General features: G+C 39.1%; 1 protein-coding gene across 5 annotated transcripts in view; it reads left to right on the plus strand.

Annotated features, from left to right (window-relative positions):
- Nucleotides 1-26442, plus strand: part of JMJD1C (jumonji domain containing 1C) — a 159603-nt gene that overhangs the window by 50494 nt on the left and 82667 nt on the right. For all 5 annotated transcript variants that reach the window (XM_084210621.1, XM_084210622.1, XM_084210623.1 and 2 more), the window contains exon 2: nt 1030-1194. In XM_084210621.1, the coding sequence (XP_084066747.1) occupies nt 1030-1194 (165 nt within the window). The remainder of the gene's footprint in view (nt 1-1029; nt 1195-26442) is intronic.

Consider the following 26442-nt stretch of genomic DNA (forward strand, 5'->3'; position numbering starts at 1 on the left):
TTTGGAAATTGCCTTGGGTGTGGCTGAGGCTGAAGTTCAGAAGGGTAGGAAAGCATCTTCCCTTCTTCTCCACTTAGTGTAACAAGCAGTGGCATTTTTTTGTATTTTACCAGCTGCTTTTTCTTATGAAATTTCTCATAATTGGGAAAAGAGAACAACTTACTACTTTTGAGTTATTTTTAAATTTAAAATTGTGAAAAATACCATTTTTACAAAATGAATTCTGTTATTTTGAAATGTAATGAGTTTAGCAGAGTTGTTTGGTAGTGCAGATAGCTTCTGGATAGCTTTGAGATCCCTCTTCTCTGCACAAAAGGAGACAAAAGGTGTGATGTATTTAACTTAGTGGTTTAATGAATGCAGCTGAGGGGAGAAGGTACAGCTGTTCTGTATTGGGGAGGGCCAGGGATAGCACAAAATCAAATAGTTACAAACTGGTTCCGCATTAACCTAGCTGGAAAAAAAATGTGGTGGTATTATTTCTTGTTTGGTTTGGGCTTTTGAGCTGAATTGCAGGAAAACTGAGCTGCTTCTGTGTGTTGGACTTGCTTGTAGTAGCAAGGTCTGCAGGCTCAGGATGTCCTTTCTGGTGCTGTTACAATTGACTTCTTTTTCTTTTTCCCTTAAAACCATATCATTGGTTAGTTGGTTTGTATTACATGACATATATTTGAACTGAAAATGAGAAGTATTCATATAACTTAGTGATTATGTAGATAGCTGTATGTATTCCTTGAATGCTACTATTAAATACTTAGTGTGATGCTTTTTGTTCATGAGCTAAGACACCCAATGTTAGTGGTAATGTTTTAGTAACTCTCCTCTCTTCACCACAAATGCACTGCCAAGAAAACTGTCTTCTGTGGTTTAGGAACTGAATATATAATTTCAAAACCATAGCATTAAAATGGGTAATAAAAAAGATCTTGCATTACATTTTTTGATCTATGCATTGAAAAGTGCATGTAGATCAACATAGGCTGTGTATATGCAATAATGTATGTCCTTTCCTTTCTCCATTGTCCCCAGGTGTATGTGGAATTTGATGACCTTGAATGGGAAAAGCGAGAATGGGTTAAAGTTTATGAAGATTTTGCAGCCTTCTTGGTGGAGTACCAGCTGGTCTGGGCGAAGAGAAAGGACCCAAGCCAGACTCAGGGATCAAAGATCAAACAAATTCAATGGCCTGCATTGGTAAGATGCTTTAACAATTGCATTTACTAAAGCATTTAATTCTCTTTAATTCTATCCTTAAGAAACTGTCTAGGTTACTCCAGTGGTGTTGGGAAGTGGTGAGCATGGAGGGGGAGAAGGGTAAGAAAACGATAAGAAAAAAGTAGTAAAGCATGTTGGTGTTGGAGGGGTGGAGTGATGTGTTAATAGTCACTCATCTTCCTTTTTGAATCAACCTAAAGTACTGCAAAAGTGATGTCTGAGTGACACAACAGGATTAATGTCACTTTACGTAGTCAAAGCATCTTACAAATATAAACTTACCAGTAACAAATCTTAATTCTCTGGGGAGGATTGAAATGAAGGTGAAAAATAAACCCTTAATCTTGTGATACCCTCAGCTTCCACGAAGAAGGTATCTGAAATTTAGGTCAGAGTTCAGAAAGATGAGAAAAGATTAATCAAGTAATTGTTTGCCTGGTTTATGAGGTGATAGTTGTGACTCTATTCTTTCTGGATTGGTGCCCAAGCATTTAAAGCTGTTGAGATAACTGCTAGGAGGCTGTGTGCATTTGTGACATGCCTTTAGATATATCTGATGAGATAATCTAAAAAGCAATAAACATGTGTGCCTTTTTTCTCCAAAGAAACTAGTAGTGCTAGCAAAGTCTTCAGAAGAGCCAAATAGATGTGAGATTTTGGGAACCTACTGTGTTGGGTGGTTTTGCTTTGTATACAGTTGGGGAAGATACCTCACAGACTTGTGGGTGAAAGGGGCTCCAACAAATTTGTGGAAATGATGAAAGGAAGTCTTAGATATATTTGATAATAAGCTTAATATCTGTAACTCACTCTTGGTTTTTTACATTTTACAGTCATAATGAATTTAGATGATGATATTTTTTTCCTCTGGCTTTTGCTGTATTTGTTTCCTTTCCATATACTGTTCATATTCTCATCTCTGAGCATCTGATGGATTTCTTGGAATGCTATTGTGGGATAATTTTTTTGAAGCTGGGGTGGGAACAGTCATGCTGATGGTCATGAAGCAGTCTGGTCAAAAAAGTCATAGATGATTTTGGATTGGCTTATTCCTCTTCAGTTAATACTCTTACTTGACTCAGCTTGTATGTTTGTGCTAATGTACTTGAGTAAAGCAAGCTAACTTTCTGCATGTACAGGCTGAGTCATATATTTGCTTGTACAGGCAAGCTAGTGTATCCTTGAGCAAGAATTTTTAGTTTTAGGGAGCCATGGTATTTGCTCTTTGAAGCCACCCATCTCTCCTTGATTGAGATGGGTCTTTTAAAATCTGTTAAAAACTTAGCTTAGTGTCTAAGTACTCTGCTATTTTACATGCTTTTAATCTCATCCTCTAGGATAGAGATCCTTCTTGGGTTTAGAGGGGGTGTATTTCTATAAAGTATTCTAGCCTGGCTGCTGATCCTGTTCCCAGGTTGAAAGTATGTATTTGCTATTGTGTGAAAGTTTTGGTTGAACCTTTCTCCTAGCAGACACTTTTATCAAACTTGTGCTGGTCCAGCAAAAGGCAGAAACTTCTTTTCTTCCATCACTATCTTACAAATTCTGTAATTTTTTTTTTAATGTTAACATTCTTGAGGCAGCTGATAGGCACGAGAAGGAAGATTTTCAAAAGATCTGCCTCCTGCTTTTACAGTTAAAAAATTGAAATTGTATAGGCTGAAGTGAGGCTCAAATAGCTTCAGGTCACAGTTTTCAGATGTTAAGGATGAGAAATTCTCAGAAATTCTCTAATTTATACTTGGCCTGTGTACAGATGTTCTAGCAATTGTTTCCTAAGTCAAACCCTCTAGTCATCTATTCCAGAAAAAACATATTTGAGGGAAAGTGCAGATACAGGATATTAGCTGTAGTTAGAGCAGATTCTCCACAGAGACCGGTCAAGGTTTTTTTGCTCTGTATCAATAGCAACTCTGAGCACACAATGGCTTGGGGAGCAGTGAGGGTGCTCAAACAGCCATGGAACTTTTGGGTTTTGTCACTAGACTATCAAAACACTGCAGTGCATTGGAGTGGGTGAGCTCAGTGAAGGTTTGTGTGGTGTGTTTTGGTTGTGCAGGGGTTTTTTGTTTGTTTATTTTCCAAAATAAGACTCACTAAAAATAAGAAAACATGAAAAAGGTGGTTAAAAAGAATTATTTGTCAAACAGCAGTAGGAATATTTACATCTATGTGAAATTCCAAGTGTGGTAATAAGCATATTTTGAAAAAGCTAAGTCTAGATGTAGCCTTTAAAGGAAGTCTCAAGCATTCCCATGCATGTGAACAATATTGAAACAAAATCATACCAAAAGAAGAGGTTTTGGTACAGCTTTATTTTGAATGCTAACATAAATGCAGCAAAGCAATATTTTAGAAAAAATTATTTAGTATTTCTCTAGGATCTTTGCCTTCAGTGGAGTGAATGAAAACTGCTTGTTTATTTCAGTGGTTCTTATCACCTTCTCTTCTTTGATTAATGTACCCTGTATTTACTGTATGGTATTCAAGCCTGATCCGAAGACAAGGTCTGCAGTTGCTGTGGGGCTTTTTTTTGTGGGTAGTTACAACTCTAGTGTCTGAGTACTTCAGTTACTGATTGCTTTCATCACTCAGTTGTCTGATATGATGTGATCTCCACTTTATAGATGAAATTTCTAGAATGCAAGTTGTTCACAAATGTTGCTATTTTCAAATGCCTGAGTGCCTGAGGTGTAGCTATTCTGAAAGCACAGCATCCATTGACTTTGTGTAATGATGCTTTAAGATTTTAGGCTCTATAGTCAGGCTGAGAAAGGGGGAGATGGGAAGCACTGTCTCTTTCGCCTTGTTTAGAAACTCAGGAGAGGAGTAGACTATCACCTGAATTCAGTTTCTTTCATGACAAGATTTGATATTTTTAAGTGAAATTCCTGCCTCAGGTGAGGAGTTGGCTGTAAATGAACCTGGAGCCCTGTTGCCAGTAACAAGCTTCATTGTGATGACTTCATGTGGTGACTTGGAGTGGTTACCTCTGCCACTGTGCAGGGCTGAGAAGGAGGGAGGAACTGCAGTGCCTCAGGTTGTGCACACTAATCAAATGCTTTTTCTTCTTGGGAGCACTGGAGGACTTTGCTGCCCAGCTGGTATAATTAAAAATCACCTTGCAGTCATAGAAGAAAAGACTGTCAAGAAGCCTAAAGAAATGGCAATAGTGATAAGCAATGTCAGTGTATGTGTAGCCTGGATATTGGGGAAAAGGATGTTTGGTCAATAGTACTTGTTTTTTACCTTAAAGTAATAGATGCTTTACTGATGTCAATGCAGGAGAAAACTTCTGGGCCAAAGTGTTAGCATAGGAAAAAGTGAAAGTATGGATTCTGAAAAAAAGTTGTAGGTAAGTGGAAATGACTGGTGTGCTTTCTCACATTAAGAGATTTTAAAAAGTAGCCAAGATAAGGTATTGAAATTGAAGGCATCAGTTTGGGTTGGTAAATAAGGGGAGGTGCATGTCACAAAGATAGAAAAAACCAGGAGTGATAGGCTCATAGTGATGGGTTAGGGGAATCACCAGTACTTCAAAAATGAGGCGAAATTGGGTTTTGAATTTCTCAGAAATAACTTTGCAGCAATTGACATGCTGAACAAAATCTTTTGACATGTAGGTAGACAAATAATAGTTGTATTTTAGGGAGGGTAAATTAATTTTCCTATGTAGAAATAGTTTGGGTACTATGATGTTAGAGATCAGTGATAAAATCGTGCATTTGATATAATTCAGTCTGAAGTCTTAGGAGTATGGTGGTAGCCCCTCAGCAGCCAAGAGGGGAGATGGAAGTACGTGTGTGGGCAGGGTGACAAATTGGAGCTAGGGTTTTAATGTGGACTGAACAGAATGCTTCTGTGAGCTGTCAGTTTGAATTTAATTACTGCCTCTCTAATTGCACATTAAAATATCTAGAAATAAAGCGTAGAGGGAGAAAATGAGATGACAAAGGATAGAAGTAGCTAGAGACATTTTAGAGAATAATAGAATAATGTGCAGGAAAAGTTTTAAGGTCACAGACTTACTAGCAGAGGGCACTATGGTAGAAACATAGATAGCAATTCACATTTTTTCACAGCATCAACTGTACATGTTTTAAGTACAGGAAGGTGTGGGCTGAGTGTCTTTTTCTTAATAATTGTGTTTGGGAAGAGGGTTTTGGAAACATGAATGATATGCTGAACCAAAAATTTACTATTGAAGGTCTACAGACAGGAATGAAAGAGAGACATTTCAGACAGGCATTTTAAGAAGCATCTTCCATCATTTTGGAAGAAAAATAAGGAAAGAAGAATAATGGAAAATGCAGTTATGATTAAATGAGTTTAAGGTTGATAGGTTAGGGCAAGTCTGTACTTTCAGGTAAAGGATCTAGGAGAACACAAGAGATTGGAAAGAAAAGGATTGGAATTGAATATAGGGAAAAGTGAATGCATTGAATGAGAACACACATGAGAAACTTCTGCAACGGGAAAGGAAGAGGATGTTATAGAACAGAAAAGGAAAAGTATCTTATTTTGGCCTTTTCATTTTGGAAGAAACTGCTGGTCTTGTGCAGGGTAGATGTCCAAGGAGGAAACAGTTTGGCTCAGTATACTGTGATGAAAACCAGGACTGGGGAATGGTACATTTAGCTGGCAGGGCAGACCTGGGTGCCTGGGATGATGATGAGTCAGAGTATTTCATGTGTTCCTTTGGGTATGCTTTCTTTTGTGAAGCATGTGTTGCCTCTTTTTATACCTGTAAACCAACCAGTGCTGCTTGTGAATTCAGTATGGATCCACATGTAATAAATCAGAAGAAACCATGGTAGTTTGTTCCTCTGAATGTGAGGACAATGCTTCATTAGCTTTACAGTACTTGCCTTGTCAGACCAACAGATTTGCCCTTTGGTCTCCACTAATACAAAGGTCTGCAGTAACTATCACTCCCAGTTTTGGGGCTGGTATACAGCAAGAACTGGTTCTCCTGCAATTCTGTGTTTCTGAGAAATATATAGATAAAAGCTAAAATACATTTTCATGAGGAGATCCTGAATATGCATATCTCCTAAGGTAGGGAGGCTGGAAGAGCAACTCAACCTCCTCCCTGCCCCAGTAAAAAAAGGAGCTTGCCTGTTAACCTGTCTCTCACCTGGATCAAGTGAAGTAATTATTAAACCAGTAGCTTGAGAACAGTCTTTCCCGGGACTGTCTGCAGGGCTCTGCAATAATACAGAGCTTTAGGCTTCTAGCAAAAACAGGGACAAAGAATGAATCTTCACTGGCAGTGATGAAGCCGTTTCCATTGTGAGAATCTGGAGCTGATTGACAATGGCTGGTGCCAGTGGCACATGTGGGGCTGTGGGCCTTCAGTCTGACTGTCATGCTAATGAGGAGGTCGTCTTCCGCAGAAGAATGAGATGAGGTTTGTTTTGGTGGCAGTAGATGTGTTTGTTCTGGTTAGATGTGAATGAGCCCAATGTGTTCATGTGCTGGATTACGAAGCAAATATTTTTGAAGTGCCAGTTTATTGGCATTTGTGTCGTGATTAAAGAAGAAAGTGTGCAATTTGTACAACAAGCTTCTGCAGGGCTTCCAGATGTTCTTGAGATAAATCAAATTCTTTCTCTTTGGCACAATAATGGAAAGTAAAACAGGTTCCTTGTTCATTTCTGTTTATACTGTGACACACTACCACTTCTTCACTCTCTCAAGGATTTGTTTTCTTCTTTGTCTTGATGATCTAATTTTAGCATTTCTGAGTAAGTTTCTCTTTTATATGTTGATCCCATGGCTCAGATTGATCCCTGTCAAAATCAGGAGCTTCTATAGATATTGCTGATGTTCCTTCCTCCTGCATATTCAGTTACTATTGCAGCCTGTTCTCTCTACACAGTGAAAATAGAGGTATGCACTGCCAGATACTATGATTAAATCCTCAGTGGACGCTCAAAATACTCAAGCAGTAAAAAAAAATTAATTCACAGAGGATTACTGTGTCTATGGAAAGTAAGGCAGAGAGAAGACTTGGTCTTCTGAGTCCTAAAAATAAGCAAAAACTTTGAGGATATTTCAAATTTGAGGGGAGGAAGTGCTGTAGCTTCCAGATAAAACAATCGAAAACTAATAGTGGTTTTTTCAGGTACTCCTTTCCCTCCATCAAAATTCTATTGCTTGTATCCCTTGGTAATATGGGGTAAAGATAAGATATATGCAACAGAGGAGAAAATGCTTGGAAGCTGTCAGCTTCTTGGAAAACTTTAGAGCTTGGGGAAGAGAAAATTTAAGTAACTGACTCAGCAGAGCATAAATGACCCGATTTTTTTCTGCATTGTGAAAGACAGTAACATGCAGAAACAGCACTTGGAGATGGTTCAAAGATTACTTTGTTGGAGAGCACATTACTGTAATATTCCCACAGAATATAAACGTCTCAGGCAGTACCACATCCTGCCTGTGGACTTTGGCACCTGCTCCTTCTGAACTGCTGCTTACTGGGAGTCTCTGCTCTCCATGCAGCCTTCTAGGGAGAGGCCCTTCTCTTCCCAGGACATGCCCCAAATGAAGAGCGATGAACTGGAATCTACCTCCCCTGATGCTTTGTTATGAAATATGGGTGTTGCCCTGTGGCTTCCCACTCTGGAAATGAGTGATGGGCTGGAAAGCCTCACTGCAGTGCTGTTTTCTACGTGGCCCTGGTACTTTCTGTCCACTTTACATTACTGCATTGGTTGCTCCAAAGTTTTTTCTCTTTAGATGTTGGCCAATGGCAGGCTTCCTTTTTACTTTCTTGTTAAACTTGCACTTGTAAGCAATGGAGATGCTTTTCTTTATGTGAAAGGATTTAGTTTTGTAAAAGCTTGCTTGCCTATATAAAATAAATGAAATATTTTTTGGTAGTTAAGTGCTGTGCTAAGAATAGTTGTTAATGTTAATTTCATTTATAGAAGTTAGAGAATTCCAAACAAAATGGAGTACTTTCAAGACTTCAACAGTAACCACAACTCCTGTAGATCATACTGGCCTGGGAGTTGCCATTTTGGCAGCTCTTCTAGAGAAATCTGCTTTAGTACATCACAGCATCCTGGTTGTCTTTGTACCTCAGGTTCTTTCCTGCTAGTAAAGCACTTCCTGTTCTCCAAGGGTTGTGCCAGGTAAAAAGCCTTGGATACTGTTTAGCATTCCAGCTGTAACTGAGTGATGCTCCCAGTTGAGTGTGCCTCTGTCTCTTGCACCGGTTGCCAAGTCAGATAGCAGTGAAATGCTGCTGATGATTTACATGTCTTTCTGTAAAAGACAGATATAAAGCATCTTGAGGTTCCATATTTAAGCCCTGCACTTGAAGCAGAGCAGTTGAAGCCACAGCTGCAGGGAGCTCAGTGCAGGGTGACTGCTTGCATATTGATACTTAAAACTGAAAGCTGGACTGGTTTGGGATATGGCTATACTCCTGCTGCTAGCCCAGTCAGCTAGACTGCAGTTAGTGTCTGTGCATCTAAACTGTATTTATGTAGAAGAGCCATGAGGTATGCTGGGTTCTCTCGAATTCATTTGAAAGTCTTTAGTATTGGATTTCTTTCTTTTTTTCAGCAGCATTTATGAGAACAAAATTTGCACTTGTGCTGAAGAAAACAAATTGCATTGTAGCTGTCTAGATCATCTGCGCTTTTTCAGTGAATTAGAAAGATCAGCTCTACTTTGGAGATACTACAGTGAGCAAGATATAGGCTGGTGGATGCAGGTGGTTATTTTAGTATAGCATTGTGTAAATTCAGCTTCCAGACTTTGAGCTTTGGAAGCTGACTGTGTATTTCCATCAGACTTATCACTCTTACTTGTTGCTGTTTATATAAATTATGAATTATATTACAAATCTATAATATCTATAGCTATAAAATCTGTAATTATACATATGTGTGTGTGTATTTATAGATTGTGCGTATAGAGATATACACACAAACAGAATATTTGTCTCTATATGTTAAAAACATTTTAAAAAGTCTATCTTCTCAACTATACCTGTTGAGAGTCTGTACAGTGAGAGAGATGTCAGCATAGTACTTGTCCTCCATCCCAACAATGGCTGTCCAGACCAGATGAAGGAGAGCTCTGCCAGAAGACCTCCATGCCCAGATACTGCTCAGTGTTCCTCTTGTGATGGCAGGAGGAGCAGCTGGGCTCTACACCTGTCAAATCCATTTAGCAGCTAATTTCGAAAGCCACCCACTCTTCAAATCTCCACTGCTGTTTCTGTGCACTAATAACTTGTCAGCTGTGCAATACTAAAGCACTGCTCACATCATGCTTACTTGAGTAAGATAAGTTATGGAAAGCATAATTAGAATTTCATGAGCCTTGTGTTCTTCTTTCCCAGAATTCCAGCAGTCTCTTCTGTGCTTAACAGTGAATACCATGATGTGTAGTATGAAGTCTCAATATCCAACTTACATATAGCAGTGTGGAAAACCCACCCAAAATGGGAAGGACTTTTTCTGGAAAAGGTACTTCATTAGGTTACATGACTGTGTGAATACATAGGGCCTGGAGCATTCCTGTTCCTCCCAGTCTCATACACCTGAGACATTGGAGCTTCAGGTGAAATTCATGTCTCAATAAAGCAAAAATGTTGCAGTCAGGACCAGACACTGTGTTTTCCTACTTCAGAGTAAAAGTTTTTCAGATGAAGAAAGCTTTTTTTGTTTTCTTTAGAAAGCATATCCTTCAACTCCCCCTGAATTTTGGTTATTGACATACAAACAAGGCAACTGTTGCTGCTTAGGTCTCTCAGTGATGCTGAAAGGGCCATGCTTCTAATTCCCCTTTTTGGCACTGTGACTTAAACCCACCTCAGTCTCAGTTAGATCCAGAATCTCTGTCCCCTCCATTACAGAAATAATTCTTTTAGTGTACACTAAGCACTTGTGAACTAAGCAGACATATATGTGTGAATGAAGTGCTATTGTTTATTTCTATTATGCCTTGTCTCTACTTGAATTGTATTGATCACTGCTGATTTTTTTTTTGTTCCATTTTGTCATTCTCAGGGCTCTGCATTTGAAAAAGGTTTTGAAATGAGATGTTGGTAGTTACCTGCCATTAACAGAAATTTCTTTTGCTGGCAGATGTTGCAGGCCTTCAGTTCCACTAAAACAGGCTAAATCAAGTATTTGGAGAAAAAAGTCATAGGTGCTAAAGCATTATAAATGGGCTGTCCGTGATATATTTATCATGAGCAATCTTTGATACATGGCAGTTTCTTGAGGACAGGAAAAGTCAAATTTCCATAGCAACCTCAAACACTGCTGGAGTTGTTCTAGCAACAATTTGATGTTTTACTATGTTTGCTTTTTAAATTTATCTTAACTGCTAAGGAGAAAACTGAACATAAGAAAGTTCAGGAACAGACTGTCAGCTTGAGGTATTTAACTTGCATGAGGAGAATAGCTGAGTAGAATCTGTATTTTGTATTTTTAGCATCCTAAACTTTCTGCTAACTTGATTTTGTAGCAAAGTGACCATCGTGTGCATTTTTTTGAAAAACAAAGCCTATGCCCTCTATTCCTGCCTTCACTGTCACAAGAGCAGCCTCCTGAAGTACTTGCCAGTTCATTCCAGGTGCATTTTTGTATGGGAACATGTTACTTTCTGCATTTCATGTTGACCGTTTATGTTGGCATGCATATGATCAGTGTTTCTGAAGCCTTTCTTGGATTTGCTGGCTCTGCATTTGCCCCAGCTGGGCAGGAGGAATGGAAATGTTGGTTGGCTGCAGGTCACACCACTCATGATGACAATTAAGATGTAGTTACTGCCTAATCGCAGATTACTTGGAATTGTAAGGGAGAATTGATGGGGAGAGAAGGATAGAGGAGAAGGCTGCTGAAGGCACAGGTTGGTTTCTTCTGCTGAGCAATTTTCCTGTCCTGTCCTCACTCCTGTCCTCACAGGTTTTATTTATATGCTGTGGGTTCAAAATCCATTTGCTGTGCACATGCAGAGGCCAGGGCTGGGAGCATATTGTTTTACCACTTCCTTTCTTGTACACTTGGATTAACATCCTTCCAGCTGCTGGCCAAATCAGGAAGTTGAGTCAAGGGCTAGAAATGGTAAAGACACATCCAGTGACTTCTTGAAAGAAAAAAAAAACTGAAGCTGCTTGTGTTTCTCTTTGCAAAGCTGTCCTGTTAAGATGATGTCAGTCCTAAATAAATGATAGAACAACACTGAAACCATTGAAGTTTTTGGAATTCATCAGGTATCAGCCAACCACTTTATGTTCTTTGTGGGTTTAGAACACTTCTGGTTTTCTGGCATCTGCTGCGTGATATATTTATGTAAATGGGGAAGGACATACAGTGAAACTTTGGGTTGGGGTTGGCTTTTCCCACCTAACTTATCTGCACTTCCTTGCAGTAAAGCCTGAGGTTACTTCAGCAATAGTTATTGTTAATTCTTTGAGGTGTTGTATTTTATTTAATGTACATTGCATGTTTAAAGCATTCTTATTTACAGTATCTTTAATACCAGAAGGTGAATCAGTGTTAAGAACTATAAATTTAGGACTATATAAAGTCTTAAGAAGCCAAAACCATTTCAGAAGAGTATTCATTGGGCTGATTTTGTAAGCAATCAAAATAGACTCCTATTGATTAGGGGCTTGATCTTTGTTTGCAAGTAATATCCTTTTGCAGTAATTAATACTTTACTAGAGAAATATGGCAGACCTCATCTAACCTTGAGTACGTATGACTTATTTACAGATAGGTGAGATCTTATTTACAGATAGGTGAATTATTAACACAATTAATGATATAGTGTTTATTTTTTGTCTGCCAACTCTCAGAGGGTCCACCAGTCATGGGTGAAAAAAAAAAGTATTGTATTCAGCTTTCTTGTCTTTTATTAGCTGCTATTTTATTTCATTTTGACTACTTCATGGAAAAGTCTTGGTCTGTTAGTTAGCCAATTTTTGAATAGATCTGTATAAGAAAAAAAGTAATTATTCTTACATATAATGCATCATTCTGAAAAAATCCTGACTGAGTATTTTAATTTGAAATTTCCCATCAATTTTGAGTCTAGGACATGGGGTAAGTACCTAATTTCTTTTAATAAATGATGCAACGTTATATTTCTGTTCTTGGCTCTAGTTTCAGATTACTCTGAAAAATTCTTACGTATTTAATTTGAAGGGTTTTACTGAGATTTTAAATGCATATACTGAATTGCTGTAAATTGTATTAGTACCATCACAACTGGAATAAACTACTGATTAGTTGGGCTGAATGTGAGTGGATAGAAATTGTTGAAATCACTGAAACATTTAGCTGCATCCTGAAATGAGCTGAATAGTACTTCTTATCACTGGCTGATATATTTAGTTATTTTGTAAGTATAATAATAAAACTTTATATTAATATGATGCAGCCAAAACTCTTTGTGTTCTACAGAATTTTTTGCATTTGAGTGTAACCAGCTTTTTAGGGAACTATGTTCCTATGTGTTTGGGTGTATTTGCTAGAATAGGATGATCTTTGTAGGTCACTTCCAACTCAGCATATTCTGTGATCCTATGATTCAGTGTTCTGTAATGCTCAGTTACCAAGTTAATGCCTGTTGATTTTGGTTCAAGAATTTCTATTTGTCCACATATGCTCTTACTTGTGGTAGCCCTTTTACTATTCTAAATCACAGTACTTTTAGTACTTGTAGTACTGCAGTCCAAATTATTCATTAAACTTTTTTATTGCTTCTAAATTTAAATCAACTCCTTTTTTCCCACATCATGATTACATAAAGTGCTACAGAAATGACAGGTTATATATCTTCATACCTTACAGAAAGGAGAGTTGGAAGATGCATCACGAGACATTTCCTTTCAAGAATCTTGTTAGTACTGAATTGTACATGAAGAAGCACCAACACCTCTGTAAACTGCTTGTAGGATGTTGCTGGAATCAGATGCTTTACTGAAGTTTGAGGCAAAATGCTAATCCTTTTAATCCTGAACAATGGGCATCACCATCCCCCCCTTTTGAACTATCTCCTTCTGTTACATTACTTAGGACAGACCTAATTGATTCTGTTTAACTTCGGGGTAGGACACATTTACGAGGTAGTTTGAGAGGTGGTCATGAATTGATTGTTTATTGGCAAGTGGAGTGATAGGCATTTGTATGCAGTCATCTTCTAAGATTCCTGGTCCAGTGTATTCAGGAACAGTACAGGGACAGTTATGGACAACTGTGGAGGAATTACATTAAGTCAGAGATGTCTTTTAGAACTCTGTCATCTTGAAAATAACTTGAAAATAAAATAGAATCACTGTGTGCATTTGTTTATTCATGTTTTTCTACTGTCTAGTAAGATGCTATCCTGTGGAAAAAAGCAGTTAGGGGTTTGAAATTGCATTAGAAGTTTCGTTGAACTTCTTGTCAAACTGATGTCAGGCTGTCACCTGGACAGGCAGAATTGAATGAGCCTCCAGCAAGTGCCATCAGCTTTGCTGGTGAAGGTAGCTGCAGGCAGCAGCAGGATCTGGTCAGTCAGGACTCTGGTGCACTGTGCAGCACAGAAATGTGTATGTCTGGATCTGCAGGTGGAGGGATCATGGATAATTTTTATAAGCCTGACTAATATGTTCAATATACAGAGAACTTGCTGTGACTCTGCTGTTTTTCTTCCAGTCCCAAAATGTGGTCAGGCAGAAATGCAGCTCTGATGTGTGCCTGAATATGCAGCAATTTGTGTTTCCTTTAAACTTGGATAATCTCAGATGAGCTTTTGTTAGGAAAGAATTTATACAGTTTTCATATGGTCTCTTATTAATAGTTTTGATTTTCTGTCCTTGATATGTATGAAACTTATATCTTGGAAGTTAATCAACCTATGTAAGTGCTGTGTACATGTACTACTAGAAGGTTATGCTTCAGGGGGGCTTGATGGCATTCTTAATTGATCATATGGATTTCTATGCCATTCTATTTTCCTGTGTTACTTTTAAAAGACCCAGTGAACTGTAATTAATCACATTTTTGCACGCAGCTGTGAAATTACTGCCACTGCTGTAGAATGCTGTTTTCAACATCTTTGGCTGCTGCAATTGCACAATCTTTTAATGACAGATTGTACTTGGAGTTCCTTCAATACAAATGACATTATTGGCACATGTAGGATTGTATGCTGGATTATTTATTAGAATAACCAGTGCACTTCTTATGGTGCCTTTTAAACCCTCCTCTGAATATCCAATCTAAGCTTCCTCTCACAGTGACAAAATGTCCAGTGTCATATCATTAAATGCTACAAATGTACATGCAATGTACAATTGAAAGCAGGAAGGGCAACTATTCCACACATCCAGGCAGGGAAAGTTGGTGCTATTGGATGTCATTTGACTGCTCCTGTATTTGCCTGCTTTTGGGGATAGTGTGTATGACATCTCACCTGCCCAGAATACTGGAAAGCTGTGAGCTCTTCTGTGTCTGTACAACATCTTTCTGTTACTGTTATTTTACTCAAATTTTGGATAGTAGGGAAGACAAACTGGCTTTTTCTCTGGTTTTACAGCATTCTAACCAATTCATTTTATATGTTAATGGTATTGTAACATATGTTTTAGTATATGTGTTTGCAGTGAGACGCAGACAGGTTTGTTTTTGTAATCTATGTAATTTTACTGTATAAAGAAAGTACAGGTCTGTTACTTGGCCATTAATGTTTTGGCACAGTGACACTATGAAAGATAGTTATTTTCTATCAGGGAACTGGTTCTCTTTAACATGTATGTACTTTTTTTTTCCACTGGTGTTAACCAGGGTCTTGGCATCTCCATTGTGAGTTTAAAACTCTAGCTGCAGTTTGCTTTCTTGGTACAGTTTCAGTATAGATTTTTCAACTAATCTAGTCCAGATTTTTGTTGGTTGCCTTTGTATTTGAAATTAAGTAAAAGATCTGTTGATTTTAATAAATGAGAGATGTAGATGGGAGGTAACAGGGAAGTCATTGCAAAATTTGTAAAACACAATAAATCACAAATACTGTTATGTTGGCCAGCAATAACATTTTGACTATAAAAAGTAAATTAAGAAAACCAAGTAACTGTTTATATCAAATTTCTTATGGAAAATAAGTCATTAGGCCAAAGCAGATACTTGCTTCTCCCTTGAAATTCTGTTTTCAACTGTGATCCAAAATTGTGACAAGCCAAAGAATATTGGTAACCATGTATGCATGTAAACACAGTAATTTTTTATTTATCAGAAATTGAGCCTTATTTTCCATTTTCAAGGCAGGCATGAGAAGATGGGTATGAATTAGCCACAAATTAATTGTAGTAAGCAAGGTTAGTAAGATTAAAGTTTCGTTTTCAAGCAGTGTTGTGTTCCAACAACCTTCCCATTAGAGTAATGAAAATGAGAAGTTTAAAAAAAAATCCTTACATAAAGTGGTTTTTAATCCTGTGTATCTTCAACTGTTGCAACTCTTGGTTTTATCATGCTCTTCAAGGCATTTGTTGTGCACAGAGTAGTTTGGGTTTTCTTAATGCAGGGTTTTGGTTGTCCTGAGTCAGAGACTCTAGCTTGGACCCACCTTCACTGAACGCCCTCCCCCATCCTCACTGACTTTGAGTTCACCAGACTATATTTCTGTCTCTTCTGCCTTGCAGGCAAAACCTGTGCTCTCTTTGTTCTTTACATTTTACTGCTCATTGAACTGTCCTGCACATTAGTCACCCTCTGAGGGAATGAGTTTGCAAGTAGGAGAAGTTGGGGAGTGGGGAAATAATGTAGTTCCTGTCTGAGACCAAGTGATGAAATTCATTAGCCAAAATGTCTTTTTCATAGAGAGAGGCCAGAGTTCTACCTCACGGATACTGACTCAGTAGTGCTTGGCTTTGAGATTAACAAGGCAGTTTACAGATCTGATTAAGTTTTCCAGATTCATGAAGCAATGATTTGCAGCCTGTTCATAGTTCTAGGCTTAGTTTTCAACCATGATGTTTGGAATTATACTTTTATTATTGAGAAATCATTCTCTTGAGTAGTTTTGTGAGAAGAGATCAGGTCAATTGTGATTTCTTATGATTCAAAGGGACAGAAAGAGTAAAGAAGATTTCTTTTCCCCACAAACTGTCTGATTTCCAATTTTGGTATGATTTTAGCAGTCATGCCAAAAATTTGGCTATATGTTGTTCTAGAATTCCTTCATTTGTCTGCTGGGATTACTGCTCAGCTGAGAAAGGATTCACTACTTCCTTTGCCTCCAGGATGTGCTGCATGTTGTCAGATAGGAGGTTGTATCTCACTGTTTGAAATGAGATACCATCAGTAACAGGATAGGTGTGAAAGCAATGGATTTGTCTACTTGAACTGTTCATCTTTGCTTCCAAGCTATGACTGTGGAGCCTGATTTAGTTCTCTGCTGCTGTTTGATAACATTGCAAGCAGTGTTGGTTCTTCTGGAGCTGTCTGACAGGCTTGCACTGGGATGGAGGGTGCTAACAGAGCAGCCAAAATGGGATTTTGGAATTCATTGTCCAAGAACAAAAAAACCATGGCTGTGAGGGGAACTGGGGAAAGAATGCTCTGTACCTGTGCTATTTACCAGTTCTTCATAGAATGACTCGGTTGGAAGAGACCTTAAAGATCAACCCATACCCTAACACCTCAGCTAAACCCTGGCACCCAGTGCCACATCCAATCTTTTTTTAAACACAACCAGGGATGGTGACTGCACCACCTCCCCGGCCAGACCATTCAAGAACTTTATCACCCTTTCTGTAAAAACCTTTTTCCTAATATCCAACCTGTATTTCCCTTGATGCAGTTTGGGACTGTGTCCTCTGGTTCTGTCAGTTGTCTGGTGAAAGAGCCCAACCCCACCTGAGTACAGCCATCTTTCAGGGAGTTGCAGAGAGTGAAAAGGTCACCCCTGAGTCTCCTTTTCTCCAGGCTGAGCACCCCCAGCTCCCTCAGTCGTTCCTCTCAGGGTTTGTGTTCCCAGCCCCTCCTCTAACCTTCTTCAGATTGTTTTGACTTTTTTCTTCTGTGTCAGCATCAGCTTTTGTCTATATTGAACCTGTTAACACAAAAGACTCAGTTTCCATCCATTGCTGGTTTGCTCCCTTCCCAAAGCAGCCAGAATGAGGTATAAACTAAACCATAGCTGTCTCAGGTAGGTGACTCTCCCAAATTAAGAGAACTGTTGCAGGAGCTCACTGGTGTCAAAAGGGGGAGTCTTTGTTCTCCTTGTTCTTTTCTCTGAAGGTGGTTCAAATGATTCTGCTCTTTAACTAGAACACATGGAGCCAACTTGCTGAGACAAATAGAATCATACAATATCTGGGGTAGCTGCTGTCTCCATTTTCCCTTTGAAAGGAGAATTACTGCTGCCACAGAATACTTCAGAACAGGATGATGTCCAGTAGCCTTTTCTTTTTTCTTCCTTGTAGTGACATTTTCATGTTGTCATTTTTGCCATTTTTGGAGGGAAGAATGGGAGAGAATCCCTTGCCTTGATTCCAGCTGGTGGGTTGAATAGAGGAGTGGATATTGAAAGAAGTGCATATGTTTGTTTGTGCAGAGCCCCAGATTACCAGTGATGTACTTGTGCAGCTTTCATCAGAGCTCTGGGAATAAAAACTGAAAGCAGGAAACCTCCCCCACCACTTCTGCATAACAAGAGACTGGGGTGATGGTCACAGGCGCGGAGCAATGTTATCATTTCACAAATGCATCACAATATAATCCAGGTTTGAGGAATCACTGTTTCCTTTTCTGTGATGCCTACAAATTCCTCACTTTAGACACACGATCACCTCCGTTCTCCTGTTTGTCCTCTGTTTTCTTCCTCATCTTGCCAGGTCTTGCGCAAGGATCTATTTAACAAGACTGATGACTGTAGGGATGTCATCTCAGCCAGACTGGAGATGATTCTCCATGTAACACAGAAGAAGCTTTTCATTCCCAGCCACACAACCTCTCCAAAAGTGGAGGGGTTTTAGAAGAGGCTTACCAGATTTCTGAGGAAATGCATATTTAACAGCCTTGTGACAAGTTTCTTCCTGTGCCCATAACAAATAAAAGGCCCTCTGGACCACACTTTTGAATCCTGTGCCAGTAGTTTGGTTTCCCAGGCAGTGTACAGAACATGCTCCTTGAGGTCAGGTCCAAGGCTCAGAGTTACAGACACCTTGTCTTGTCCTGGTTGCTAGAGGTTTGTCTTAAAAACAGTTCTTAGAACACTTCTCAAAGATTTCTCACTAGTTTCAAAACTTCTCTTCTAAAAGCGCTCCCTTTGTGGAATCTGGTTCTGCAGTTTGCTAACAATTCAGCTTCAGCAACCTTAATTTTGTAAAGAAACTTGAAACTATAATAGTCTAGGAAAAAAAAAAAAGTTGACATACAAATGCAGACCCATGTGTCTCAGTGTGCCATTTGTTCCTTTTCTCTTACTCCTTTTACAATGCCTGGGAGCCATTTGGTATTTCTTCACTGTCCTGGATCCTCCATCCCTCTTGTCCTTCTCAGCTGTGTTTTCACGGAGCCTGCCTCCTGCATAAGGTGCATGTCTCTCTTATAGCTTTCTTTCCATGTGAGTCAGTCCAAGGACAGTGGAATGAGAGCTTTGCATTTTTTGTGGAGTACAGGATTATTAATGAGAATCTCCTTTATCTAGTCTTTGTTTTTCTCAGAGGACAGGATGTTTGATTTGTTCAGTTCCTCTCCATAGCTCCCTTTTGGATCCTGAATGCCATGTTCCAGTATTGTCAGTACATGGTCAGTCTCAGCAGTTCAGAGGACACACAGGATGCAGCTGCCTCCAGGAAGTGCTTCTCTGGAGTGATGAAGGGCACATTTGCATGAGACAACTCGTGTTTAGTCACCTGACAAGGTTGCAGTCGCGGTGGCTAAAACTGCAGGCTTTTCCCATGTCTGCTCATGTGCCTTTGCTGCTTTGTCTGCCTGGTAAGGAGAGTGCTGGAGGGCCTTCAGTGAAAGGAAGTGGACTGTGGCTGGTTGAACAACTCTCCTGTGGATCTCCTGTCCCCACACAGCTGGAGAGGCTGGCACAGACTCTCACTTGCTGTGAGTCACAGGTGGCTGTGCTGCTCTTGAGTATTGCCAGGATGGGAGCTGACTCCTCACAAAATCCCATTTGGGGCTGGTTGGTGCAATCCCCAATGTGGTGTGCTGACATGTCACAGGAATGAAATTAATAACATCTCTGAGAGGAGCATTCTCAGGAACTTCTGAGAGCTTGAGTGCTGCCACAAAGCCTACCATGCTCCTAGGACGCTGAACACAATGTTCAAGCCTTTTGTTGATCTCAGTTTGAGAGACAAAGGATCATCATTTGGATGGGAGGGGAATAAGTTACTTGATGAGTATAAGCAACTCTCACAGATCCTTGGACACAATGTGAAATATTGGCAGTTTATGTGTTTTTAGTGGCAAAACCATTTTGTATTGATATTTATTGCAGTATGCAGGCTGTCTTAATTTGCCAAGTTGTCATTAACTGTAAAAACAGAGGCTTGAGAAGGCTCTGAACTAAATGCCAAAACCATATGGTGACTTAACACATCTTGAATTTATGGAGCCCAAGTTGGGGAAAGGGATCAAAAAACTAGAAGGATACGGATATGTAAACAAATGGGTATTTCTGTTTATCAAGTCATGGATTGCAAAACACCTATATCTCTTGGTCATACAGGTGGCATGATCCTTTAATAATGACTGACTATGAAAAATTAATAGATCTAAATTTATATTCTTGGATTTCAAGTATCACTGGACAAAATTGTTGTAGCCACATAAAATGTACACACAATTACTTGCTGATCTCCATATTAATAACAATTTCAAAATTTGTTTCCTGACCCAGTTATTTATTGCTTTACTAGGCCCCCCCCCCTCAACTTACATCACTGAAAACTGCAAGTTAAACTCCTTCCTAGTGAAACCTTTTAAAAATAGGCAGCAAGATCAGTTCTTCTCTGTATTATACCATAGGAAGGGACTATTTCATCATATATAAAAATATCAGCAGATGAAAACACTTGGTTTAACACATAGATTTGTTCTTCCTTGAAGAAAAAAAATACTGAGTTAGGAAATGCTGTTCTCCCTGGATTAAAGTATTTTCTTGAAAAATAGAGCAAGTGATAGGTAAGCCTGTAGCAGCTATTTTGGGGGTGGTAATGAGCAGTGGAAATTGATGCATTTTTCATGATTTATTTCCAGCACTGTAGGTTAATGGAGTCAATAGTGTCTCTTTTATTGTAGAACCACATCCTGTCTGGTTGAAAAGGATGGAATTATTAGCCAAGTCTGTCTCTCTCTGTGACTTTTTTGTCAAGGCAGGAACTGCTTCATGCCATGCTGTCTGACAGCATTGCTCAAAAGCTCCTCTGTCACATGTCCTCCTTTCTTCCAAAGGCACTGGCTCTTTTTCTGAGGGGTAGAGATGAATGTTAGATTCTCTCAAATCTGAAGGTGTTTTTTGGACATGGTTTTAATGACTTTAATATCAGTGCTTTCACCACAGTCTGCTAATTAACAACCAACAATTATTATTCTGTAATACCAGTTGATGCAAAACACTGGCATATATTTACCTTACTTTGGTGTCAGGCATCTCTGATGTTTCTTTTTGTGTGCTTCCACGGTCAAACGAACTGTGTGTTTGTACTAAAGGTGGTAAATTTGTAACATCCTTACTGAGGTTGAAGGGCAGGTTGCTATATGCAGAATTATACCAGGTTATTTGCATGTAATAGTCAAAGAAGGGCAGACTTAGAATTTACTGTCTGCTAATGTTGATCTGCTCTTTTGATTTTGGCACTGTGCTGTGTATGAATCATATTTAATGGCACAGGGAAGGCACCGTGCTCGGCAAGGGAACGAGGCCGTGTTGCATCTGTTTGAGTCAGCAGCCAGCGCGTTCTGCTGCAGCTCTGCTCGGAACAGTCTGGAGGTTATTTGAGGGGACAGTGAGTCACAGCAGTGCCTTCTTCACTCATCACCAGGCTGCAGGGTGACACGCAGCTCTAGTGCAAACCTCTGCGTGACTGGAAGGGAGCGATTTAAGGTTAAAAAAGGAAGTGTCGTTACTTGAAAAGAAAAAGATTTCTGGTTATACAGATGGGGAAAAAAAAGCCCTAGAATCCAAGTAAGTCATTGAGGGTCTGCAGGTGGAAAGATTTCCTTAATGTGCTCAAGGTCTAGCCATTTCAACTCCATTTCTGTTGAATTTGCATTTTCTTTATATGAAAACAAATCTGGATGATAGATCCATAATACTGTATCTGAATATATTGCTTGAGCTGCCTAGATAGTTCATTAAACATAAACCCACAGTTTTGTAGAAAGCCTAAGTATGAAATTAATTATGAAATGAATTCTGGTTGTGGCCCCTTTTGCTGTGGACAGAAATCTATGAAAAACAATGCAAGTATCAGTTCATCCCCATTTCTCATAACCATTATGGGAAAACCTGTGAGCAGCTGAACGAGAAGTACTGTAATTTCCTTTGCTGAAGTGGTAAGAACGGTGAAAGCAGAAAGAGGCCAACTGGGATTGACCATAAAAAGCATGCTTCCTTTCAGAACTAAAAATAAAACCTGTGAATCCTGAGTACCAAAGCTTGTCTACCAGATAATTATGACACTCATTTACATAGTCTTTTATCTCCTTCTAGGGACTGGTCTGAACAGTCTTCTCTTAAAAACTCTTCCAGCTTCTGTAGTTGCCTTGCAGCACAGGTTTTCAGGCTCCTTAGCTCAAAAGACATCTGACAACGTAGGTTGGTTTTAAGCAAGGTCTTGTGGGTTTGTGTTGTGTGGCACCCTGCCAGGGATTTCTGGTGCCTCAGTTACAGGGAGGAACAGAGCTCTGAGCAGAACAACACTTGGTATTAAGTTGTGGAAGCTGAAGAAGATCCTCATCTCAGGCTGTCATTTTGTTTTAGAAGAGAGAGTGTTTTAGAGTAGGCGAATACACGTAGTTCCAGACAGGGGCCCCCGTGCCTGCTGTTCTTCCATTCACTTAATTTGGCTAGTAAATTAAATATGAAGTTCAAATTAGCATTGTGAGCTCTGTGGGGTCACTGTGCTCCCACATGATGGAGTTTCTGTAATACCAGTTTCCATTTTGAGTTTAGGAGATCACAGACCAAAAGACTTGTACTTTTAGAGTCATTGCTCAGGTTGCAAAGTCAGCCATTAAAAAACTGGAAGACACTGTTTTCCTATATGGGGATGAATTTGGAGGTTTAAATTGTCTGTGCAGACTTTCAATCCTCTGTTCCTTAACTTCAGAATTTTGTTTCATTTTAGCTGAGTAAAATTATACCTAAAGCTGCATATGTAATGAAAGGATGACAGTATCTATGCCAAATATTCTTCCTCAGTCATTTCAAAATCCCCCAGTTAGTGGATAGGTGATCCACCAGTTCTTCTGTCAGTGGTGTAAGATGGTCCTTACCTGAGGCCTATTGATTCACTATGCATTTTCCATCATTTTCAAACTCTTGAGTATTTTTAAAATTTTACAGAATGCAGATGATGTATTCTTCCTTCTTCCCATTACCCTCCACACAGTTATGGGAATTGTCCAGAATATGCTTATTCCTAAAAACTGAGAAGTTTACTTAATAGCTAGGCTGGATAGAAGACAAATGAAAAAGTTAATTTTGCTGGAGTTCTACAAAATACCATGGTGGAATATGTCAGAGCATTATATGAGTTGTATTTTAATAACTGTAGCTGAGATATAGTTGGTTGAAGTATTTCACACATCATAGAATTTAGAGTGCCTCATAGTTGTTCTGCATAAAAGTATGTTAAAATATTCAGAGGATGGATTTTGACTATATTTTTGTACTAAAAAAAAAGGCAGCTGAGCAGATAGCATTGTAATACATGATATATTAAATGTTATTCAGGAATGGAACTCTTCTGTTCCATCACTGGTGCTATAAAAATAGAAGTGGTCAGTTATCTTTTTAATATAAGCATCACTTTTTTAATGTTTACTTTAGGTCAAGAGTTATATAAGGCTTATTCCTAGTACTCCTCAAATATAATTTCTGCTCTACTTTCCAATGCCCAAAATAGTTTTCTGGTTAAAAGGCATTAATTATGAAGATGGCTATACCTCGTAGTCATCCTTTATAAAATTTCATATCAATAATGCTGTATTCAGGTGAAATTGAAATCAGGCTAATTGAAATTTTTTTATGCTCATATAGTAGAGTTTAAGCATATTTTTAAACTCTGAAAAGAAAAACTGTTTTATTTATACTAAAAGCCAAAGTTGGAGAATCAACTACAGTATTGTCTTGGTTTTTGACAAATTGGGAGGAAATGTCCTGAAATGCAAGTGTCCTCTAATAGAAGGCAGAATTCAGCAACCCCTCCCCTGTGGTAATCACATATCCTCTGAACACAGAGAGACATAGCTCTCCTAGGATTTTCCTGGGAAGCTGTGAGAAAGCTCAGAAAAAAAATTAAAACAATTATTATCTCAATCTCTGCACCTGGCAGGCAATCTCTGTTTGTCAAAGATGTTTACAAGAGAGTTATCCCTTCTTGACCAATAGATAAGAAAAGATTCCTAAAGGCCAATCAAGTCTTAAGTCCACCATTGTTTCTATAAGAACTGTAGATTTCTAATAATTAAGTGCCTTTTCATACCTTCTGACGATGGAGTCTCTGTATCACCTTGGTCTGTCCCCGATACCCCTCGGTGACGCTTTCCCACCCAGACTCATAAAATAATCTCTGGAGAAAAGTGAAAAAACCCTGTTTATTCAACAAGCAGGGTGCTCACAGGCATGAGAAGAAACGAATAATGTTAAATAACCTCTCGCTGCAGAGAAGAGCTGGTAGATTGGAAGTCCTTTGTGTAGGTGTGGCTCAGCTCTTTCCGGGATCTGGAGCTGGCCTCTGGGCTGGTGTGGGGGCCCCTGGCAACATCCTGGTGCTCAGACCGGAGAAAAGCTGAGCAGTTCCAGAAGAAGAAGCCACAGTCCCAGGAAAAATTTCTTGCCTCAGCTAACTACAAATCCAGCTAAAAAAAAAAAATCAAAGACAAACTCTCCGTGTCTCTCTGCGGAAGAAAAAAGCCCTGAGAGCTGGAAAAGACAGCGAGTTCTCCGAGTTTTGAACAACGCTGCTGAAAGAATTCCACTGCTTCCCCCTCGTTCCAGCTTAAAGCTACAGGACTCATGCCTGTGCACAAAGCAAATGACAGGGGATACAGGACCATAGAGTCACCCCAGGACAAGTATGTATGATCCCCTTTCTGATCCAAAAGGATTTGCTGATAGATCCTCAATGGGATGTGGCTGCCATTAAGAATGCTCTCTTCCAGCTAGAACCTTATAAATGGCTGTCTTTAAATGTTCAGGAAATATGAAGAAAAACTTTCTCTTCCTTGGCTGAAGTATATAGGGGTCTTTGGTATGATCTTGAAAATAGTATCAGTATATATTTCTTCTGCTCAGTCTGCATTTTTACAAGCTGCTTTGTTGGCAAATATCCTTCTGAATAGCCTCGGGAAATATTTTCAAGTGAAGTTCACCCAAGGCAATGATTCAAAATGCTGTTTTGGTGTTTGTGCAGGACAGCAAGGTGAGATTTAACAACTCACAAAGACTTTGTGAAATAAAGTAGCAGAAATGGAAAAGGTATGACTCTTTCTCTGGTAAGAGGTATTCTGATGGTCCAAATGTACTGTATTCTTGCCATTTCCTTGTTCAAAGTCATCAGGTTTAGTCTACTGTATTGTTATAGTTTCACCTTTTGATAAGGCTTCCTACAAGCCTTTTCTTGCTAAAGCTGGGGGTTTTTCTTAATATTTTGTCTGTAAGACTATGAACATTTTAGAGCAAATTTAAATGAAGTTTTTGTATGGCAAAAAGAATTTTAGTATTTGTGAGATGTTTCAAATACATGCATTAAAAGTGTTTACCTCAGCCATCTTTTTCAGTTGTGACAGTAAGAAAGGAATCAAAATCATTACAATAGCCTTCTTTGTCAAATATGGGTTTTTACAAATGCAGGCTTACCCTGGAGTAACACTGACAGCTTAAAATATCTTGTTACTTAGACTCATATCTACCTCTCAAGTGAGACAGACATTTATTTGGTACAGGTGTTGACAGTGTCAAGTACTAATGGAAATACACTATTCTCATAGATCAGCTATTAATCTAAAATAACATTATTTCTATTTTCAAATTTCTATACTCTTGGAATTCCATGAAATTAAGAAATTTCTTTGTCAAACTCTCCACCTTTATGTAAGCCTTTCTGTGAAGCTCTTTGTCCTGGTTTAGGGCAAATTTGAGAGGAAACCCCCAAAGGGTCCCTCTAGAAAGCAAATTCAAGATGCTCCTCCCTGCACCAGTTCAGAGACATAAATCTCCTTTGAGAGAAGTGGAGAAAATTGTTTGTTTAACAAGCAAAGTATTCACAAACATGAGAAAATGAATAATATTAAACAATGGAACCTCTCGTTGTTCTGAAGAGGTGGCAAATCCAGGGATTTTCATGGGCTGTAGCTCGGCTCGCTCAGTCTCTCACCAGTCCCTCCTGCACTGGAAAGGCCACGTCCATGGCCTTGGTGGGCCACAGGTCTGAGCTCCTGGTCTTTTCTGGGTTTTCAGTCCAGAGCAGGGCTGGTTCCAAGGAAAAGCCACAGTCCAGGGAACTTCTCTGTCTCAGCTAGCTAAAAAAACTATCTAAAAGCAAAGGAGAGCTTTCTCCTGCTGTCCGTGCTGCAGACAACACACACCGAGAGCAAAGGAATTCCGGGGGAGTGAGAATGAAGCTTCTGCACACACAAACTGTGCACCATCACTTCCCCCTCCCTTCACTCCTAAATCTAGTTTTAAAGGTGCAGAACGTAATTCTGAGCTAAACAGACAAATAGGGATGCAATTCAGCATCATAAAGTCACCCCAGGATATTCTTTAATTCAGAAACGCATTGGTGGCTTTAAAAAAAAAAAGATAATAGAATAATAGACTAGCCCTCTAAAAGAGGTGTCTAAATTCTCACTTGAAGTTGACCAAGCATTTAAGCATCATTCTAGAGAGCAGGTAGTGGTTACATGTCCTCAGTTGACCTTAACTATGTCTTGCCTTTTCCATCTTGTTTTAGCTCTAGTGATCTGCTGAGTAACAGCAAACAGTGGGAAAACGACTGAGTGTAAGGACAAAGCAAAACTTAAA

The sequence above is a fragment of the Fringilla coelebs genome (genome assembly GCF_963513975.1).
Source record: "Fringilla coelebs genome assembly, chromosome: 8".
Lineage (NCBI taxonomy): Eukaryota > Metazoa > Chordata > Aves > Passeriformes > Fringillidae > Fringilla > Fringilla coelebs.